The sequence below is a fragment of the Austrofundulus limnaeus genome, unplaced genomic scaffold, assembly GCF_001266775.1.
Source record: "Austrofundulus limnaeus strain Quisiro unplaced genomic scaffold, Austrofundulus_limnaeus-1.0 Scaffold97, whole genome shotgun sequence".
Lineage (NCBI taxonomy): Eukaryota > Metazoa > Chordata > Actinopteri > Cyprinodontiformes > Rivulidae > Austrofundulus > Austrofundulus limnaeus.
The window spans coordinates 1,222,391-1,229,585 of NW_013952499.1; the positions used below are offsets into that span (position 1 = coordinate 1,222,391).

General features: G+C 40.4%; 1 protein-coding gene across 3 annotated transcripts in view; it reads right to left on the reverse strand.

Annotated features, from left to right (window-relative positions):
• cadm3 (cell adhesion molecule 3) overlaps positions 1 to 7,195 on the reverse strand; it is a 168,272-nt gene that overhangs the window by 39,647 nt on the left and 121,430 nt on the right. For all 3 annotated transcript variants that reach the window (XM_014013048.1, XM_014013049.1, XM_014013050.1), the window contains exon 4: positions 3,013 to 3,150. In XM_014013048.1, the coding sequence (XP_013868502.1) occupies positions 3,013 to 3,150 (138 nt within the window). The remainder of the gene's footprint in view (positions 1 to 3,012; positions 3,151 to 7,195) is intronic.

Sequence of the window (7,195 nt, forward strand, 5' to 3'; positions counted from 1 at the left end):
AATATTTAAGTTGCAACCTAAATATTTAGGTTGCAACTTAAATATTCAGGTAGCCACCTAAATATTTAAGTTGCAAGCTAAATATTTAGGTAGCTACCTAAATATTTAACTTAAATATTTAGGTTGGTAGCTAAATGTTTAGTTAACAAGCTAAATATTTAACTTGTGACTTAAATATTTAGTTTTGAGCTAAATATTTAGCTTTCAACCTAAATATTTAGCTAGCCACCTAAATATTTAGGTTGCAACTTAAATATTTAGCTAAGTACCTAAATATTTAGGTTGCAACTTAAATATTTAGGTTGCAACTTAAATATTTAGGTTGCAACTTAAACATTTAGCTAGCTACCTAAATATTTAAGTTAAATATTTAGGTAGCTACCTAAGTATTTAGGTAGCTACCTAAATATTTAAGTTAAATATTTAGGTAGCTAGCTAAATATTTAAGTTGCAAGCTAAATATTTTGCTCAAAACTAAATATTTAAGTCACAACTTAACTATTTAACTTGTTAACTAAATATTTAATTTGTAAGTTAAATATTTAGTTTATAAACTATGACATTTAAAAATGTATGAATCATATGGTGAAGACTTTGAAAATAAATCTGTTCTTTTTTTCTTATAAAAGGCTAAATAAAACAAAAATACTGGTGGTTATTTTGGACTGTGCAACTTTACAAACAGCACCCCACATGTCCAGCCAAAGTTTGATGTGGTGCAAGTTGACAATGTTAGTAAAACAATACAAGGAGCAAACAAATCTCGTCACAGTGCTGGTGCTGGCTCGCCCCCTCCACCGACTGCATCACGTGTCCAAACCCTCCCCAGGTGAGAGACACATACCGACCGGGACGTCCACGCGGAGGAAACGAAACCTGATTTATCCGACCGGGGCAACCATCTTCCATTTCTCTGTTGTCTGGTTTAAACAGACTTTCAGTGTCTGCATTCTTCTCCACATTCCTCTCGTTTCTCTCCGTCTCCTGTTTTTAGTTCAGCTCGCAACAAAAGGAGCAGATAATCTGTCCTCGGGCGGGCAGCTTTCCCATTCTGTCTTCTCTTTGTAGCTTTAGTCCATTCTTTTTGATTCTTTTCAAAACCGTAATTATAACGACACCGCCAAAGCATCTGGACAACACAGGCGTTTTGCACAACAAAGCCTGAGAGCAGCATTTCAATGTCAATAAATCGTTATCGTATTATATTATCATATTATACTTGTACAATTACGACACAAAGAGCTGTAAAAAGAGCATTTACAGCTCTGAGCAGTGCAGCCCGTGCACGGTGGAATGTGCCTGAGTGGCTGTGCCGGCAGACAGAGGGCACTGTTCTTCCAGGGCGAGCCAACCCGTGCTCCAGCAGAGCTTCTTGTAAGGGCAGATGGTGGAAGAAGTAAAAGGGCAGCAGAATTAACACTCGCAACATGCTTTCTCTGCTCAATAAAGCGAAGCAGAAAGCCTCTGAGTGATGAGGCAACAAGAAACAAGGGGGGGTTACAGGAAACGTGGCAGTAATTTGGAGAAATGCCGCCACTGCCAAAATCATAGGTGTGATTCAGAGGCTGCCAATCCTCCATTTAATTTGTCTTTAACAATAAAAGCCTTTAAAGCGGTCTTATTGTGACCTGCTCCCTGCGTTCCCCTCGGCCTTTTTGTTTCCCCTCCCTGCTTATTTCTCCCGTTTATCTGCAATAAAAGCCCAGTGAGCGCGACCTCATGTAAAGCTCCGTCTATCTCTGCTTCTCTGTTCAACCACATCCCTTCATCTTCTTCTCTGCCTTGGCTTTCACTGCCGGGTTCTGTCGTTATCCCCGGCTCGATCCGACTTAGGCTATCTCTCCCTCGCCACTGTGTCACTCCCGGTTGCAGATGGGTTGCAGCACACAAATAGCAGCACTTGCACAAATAAACTCGGGATCAAAATGTGAAAAAGGGAAGTGCACAGGCGGCCCCGCGGATGAATGGGAAGGCATTTACAGGTTCAAGATGGGGAGGGAGGTTGGGAGAGAYGGGCCATGGTGGCACTCACTCCTGCAGACAAGCAGCCATGCTTTCAGGCTACGACAAAAACATTTAGAGACACACTGTCCAAAAGAATGAGCCAGCACAGACGAACTACATCGTCGGGTCAGGACTCTGCAGTTTACACTCATCTACAGGCCAGCACTCTGCAGTTTACACTCATCTACAGGCCAGCGGTCACACTTTCAGGGATGAAAATGTTCTCATCCTTGATAGAGAGGAACGTTGGTTTGAGAGAGGAGTAAAGGAAGCCATCTTTGTGAAGAAAAACCGTCTACCATTAAACAGAGGTGGAGGCCTCCGTTTTCAGTTGTCCTCCTCCTACAACGCTGTTACTGCAAGTATGACTCCGCCCCCTGGTGTGAATCAGGGCCCCAATGATACCAACACAAAGAGGGACAAAAACAAGGTGACTTTGAACCCCTGCTTGCATTCACTACATASACATAACATGACACGGGTCAGGTGATGGTATACATGACCCTCTATGAACAGTAGAGCTAATCAAGCCTATTGTTAGTCGATGGCCCTATTTTGCATGTGACTAACCTACTTGTCCATGTGGAGGCRGWGCTTATAAGGCTGAGTTCACCTGAAACTCCTCAGACTGAAGAAGTCTCTTGGAGGGGAGACGAAACGTTTCACTAAAGAAGAACCATCCAGAGGACCTACTTATTGTTTTCTTTTTGATTTCAAGCCACAGGTTTAGGACGCATGGAGAGACACCCGGCAATATGGCACGGATGCTATACACACACAGCATGATGTCACACACCGAAACAAACACGCACACACAACGACACACACTCAGATTGCTGCCAGTTACACCCACATCCCTTCAGAGCAACCTTCCTGTACACGTGTCCAAACCTTGCAAAAACCAAAATGTCCAACATGAAATTTTTTCACCTTGGTTTGTAAAAAAACATAAACAACAACAACAACAACAAAAAAAATAAACAAGCCTTCGTGCACTGCATCTCTCACCTTCCACCTCCTCTCTTCCTTTGAACCAGCGCAGCCTGGCGGGGGGCTTGCTGCCCGTGCTGGTGCAGGTCAGGGTGACTGTTTCTCCGTCTCGCACCGGATTTTCAAACCCAGAGATCTGAGGCTTACCAGGCACACCTAAAGAGACACAAAGCGACACAGAGAGTTGCAGAGTTAGCCAGGCTCGACGAGAGAAACACTTGTGCTGCGGGGCTAACCTTGTAGCTGGGAGCTAGTGAAGGCTAGTGGCTAAAGCCTCAAACAAACACTGGGGTGGACTGAATCTGTTGAACAAAACATCCTCAATATCAAAATCAAGCTTGAATTCACGGTCAGCTCTGAAAACTCTGATGGAAACCAGCCGCGGGGAAAAATAATGATGTTTTGCACCCAAAATCGTGCATATCTGTGCACAGCAGATCAAATGACCTTCCAGGGTCTCACACCTAGTGTCGGTGTTATTAGTGTTTGTCATGGCTGGTGCACTAGGATATTTCTGTTTTGCTGACAAGCAACCAATTAAGGCTGTACAGATAATGACTGTTCCTGTCTCACAGGGAAATCTTGAAGTTGCACTAGTTAAACCATGCACAGAGAAAACTGGGATGGCTGGCTGTGTGGGGTTTGTTGCATCGTCTTCTCTGAAATGCCAAAGAGTTGTTCCAGCATGTGGGGATTTCATTTCACCTGCGTATACTAAACTTTATTAAATATTTTCATTAAATATTCCTGGATTCTGTGTGAAGATGGTTCTGGGATCATTAGGTGCAACATGCTGCACTGACTCCTGGTCTATGACAGGTACAAACAAACAATGTCAATTTGAAATCACCTCTGAGATACGCAATGCAAATGTTTTCCTGAACCTAAACAAGCATTGTTTTGTTTAGCCAAGTATAATTTATTTGCCTAAACCAAACCAAACCAATTGAAAAATGAAATCGTAAATAAATCTGTGCACAAATCCTGATCAAACATGAGGTTACCAGCAGTGTCACAAGCACAAATGAAGAGGGAGAGAAAGAAACAGAAACACAGCCTGATCGAAATTCTGTTTGTGCCACTAAAATATAAAACACTGTCAGACAAGTTTTTTTTAATGTTATTCAGATAAAACCATCCAAACAAACACATCTGGAAAGGAGATCCACTTTTTTTGTCACAAACTGGCACTTCCTTATGAGACCTTCATGTGATTTCTCCATGTTCAAGTTGTGTTGCAGAGTATTTTTAGGTGTAAACATACTTTTAGCAAACTGTGTTGCAATTTAAAGGGGACATATCCTGCAAAATCCACTTTTTTAGTCAACAAATACAATTTGTTGTGGACTTGTAATCTTTAGGAGTCCTGAACAGGAATTTAGTGGTGCTGCGTGGATATCTTTATATTCTGTTTGGGTAATATTTTTCAGCCCATACATTTTTATTTATTTTGTATCACATTTTCTGAACTATTACGTCAAATTATTTGCGACAGAACTGCCAAATAAGGTCTGGTTTTACCAACTACAATTTGGTGGTCTTCCTTCTCCTCTGGTTCTGGGTCAGACTCTGGCTCCAACATGTGAGGCTGGATGGACAAGGCTTCCCTTGCTGACATCGTTTAATTCATTTGTAAATAAAATGTTTCTGCTCTGCTATATAGTCGTGAACCCTTCTACAAGTGCCTCGTTTGGATTTAAAGAGACAGTCTCAAAATGAGTTGATCTGAGACATGCCTCAGAAAAGGGGCGGGGCTTGTGGAGCTACAATAAGGAGGAATTCAGACAAAAGTATTGCCCACTTTATTTAGACCCCAACTGAATGTTTTAAATGTTAAAAAATGTGGATTTAAAGCCTCATATGACGACTTTAAAACATAGAAGACGCCATCTGCACTATTTTAATGATGCTGTTTTAGGTGTAGCTTCAATTTTTTGGAGCCTAACCAAGAAATCCCGGAGGCAATGCAAACATTTTCTAAATGCCAAGCTCGACTTCAAGGGCTGAAGCCCAAGTAACAAACGTGGGGTGAGAGGCTGCGATAACAACCAATCAAAAGGTTTAAAATCCAAACCCTTGCAGGGAAGCAATGCTGCCAATCACTGCTCACACAATCCCACTCAATTATCCGACACTCCGGTGACAAGCAAGAAACGACTGCAACTGATTAAACTACAGTTAAAATAATTTATAGATTTTGCACCAAATGTTCCTGTGAGACTTGTTAAATGGAAATAATTTGAGGTAARGCAGCAAAACGTCCTAACTTCCACCGTATTTGTCGTCGCCTCGCTCTGCATATATCTGGCATCAAAACAAATCCATTGGCATCGACTACAATTAATTCTAAGAAAACACATACTGCTATGTTTTCATCGCTGAAAACATTTTCTGTGACTAATTTATCCTTTTTTTTTGGCAATGCAAAATGTTTTTGGCTTTTTTTGCTTTAGACTGAAAAATACAATTTTATGATTTCTCAGAAAGTTGTTACACAGTAACTTTTATTGCATTCGAATTTTTGTCTGTATTCATGATGTGGGAAAAGGTCATTTCTACAGCGCATCTCACTCCTGTGACAAATTTGAAATGCTAACCACATTTTTAGTAAGACTTCAAAACATGACAGAAGCTTAAAGAAGCTCCCAAAAGGAAAAGATAAAATCCTTCATTAACTTAACATTGCAGCAGTACTTGTGGCACTCTTATTAAGTATTCCAGCATTTGCAGAGGAGCCCCAAATGGCAGATGGCTGCCTACTGAGATCTTCATGGAAATGCAATTAATTCAAGGAGAACAGGATGCATCTTATCCCTTTTAAAATGGCATTTCTACAATTCAAATAAGTCTAGTAAATGTTAAGGGAAAAAAAAACAATTCTTTTTTTAAGCTTCAGGGTTTGTTCAAAATGTGAAAACAAGAGAAATTCTGCACAAATTATAAARTAAGTTTGTTAAAAACAGTTCTTAAAAAGAAAAGATGGGCTATTTTGTTGTTGCTGTTTTGGGTGGGAGGTATTGATGCCTTGGGTGRTGGGCCTGAGTGAGTCAAAGAGAGACAAAAAAAAAGCAAAATTCATGTCGGAAAAAAACAAGCTCCAACCAAATCAAGCACCAGAACTCCCCCTGCCAAAACCACAATCTTCTGATGTATCTTCCATACCCAAGAGCATTCTTCCACATTGAGTTTAAATAGGACAGCTTTTTGCCTAATTACCATTTCAGCCTGGAGGATGAGCTGAAGTGGGCAAAATAAATAAATAAATAAATAAAAAACAACACAACAAAAGCAGGAAAATTATCTACACATTCATTCTGCCAAACATTTCAGTATCCATTTCGTCTTGGCCGTCATGGTTGAAGGCAAGAGCAGGAAACTTTCGAAAGTTGCCGTGCTCCATCTGGAGTCATTGTAGGCTGCACTTTTCTCCAAGTGCTGGCAGGGTTTACTGTCATTCTGCTTTTTAAATAATGAACATTCGGTTTGTCATCCACTGCAAACTGCCATCTTGTGCATTAGGGCAGGAGAGAGAGAGAGAGAGAGAGAGAGAGAGAGAGAGAGAGAGAATGACGGATATATATAAATATATAAATACAGAGAGAAAGAGATCTAGTTGAAAGATTGCAGGCAGAGAGGGTTGGACAGGAAGTTAGAGGTGGATGGATATAAGAGTAAAGCATTAACGGGATGCCAGGAAGGAATAATATATACTTTAATTGACGGTTTTGTGCCAGCCACTAAAATGTTGTGTAAAAGAAAGGATGTTTGGATGGTCGGACAGAGGGAGRCCTTTAGACTAAAAGCTTTAGTTCATGTTAAATATTAGGTTAAAATCCTGATTACAAAACGTGTGTGAAATATCAGTTTGAACATTATTTTCAATAAATCTCWGTTTGGTTTCAAATTTTCCTGTAGCGTGAAAAGAACCTTTAAGTGCTGTTGATGAATTGACTCAATACTGCAGGAAAATGGCAAATTTTCTCTTCAATTCTCATTAAATTCTGATTGAAGTGACCAGCGAGTCTCGCAGCGGCATATTCACTTGTTTTATTTTGAAAATCACAGTTTGTACGACCAGCACAACTACATTGTAGGCCCCTKGATTTATTGACCACTGCGGCCTAATTTGTTCCCACCATGGCAGCTGTCTTCACGTTTATGATTTAAACTTATTTTAATTCATAGAATTTAATAATTGCAC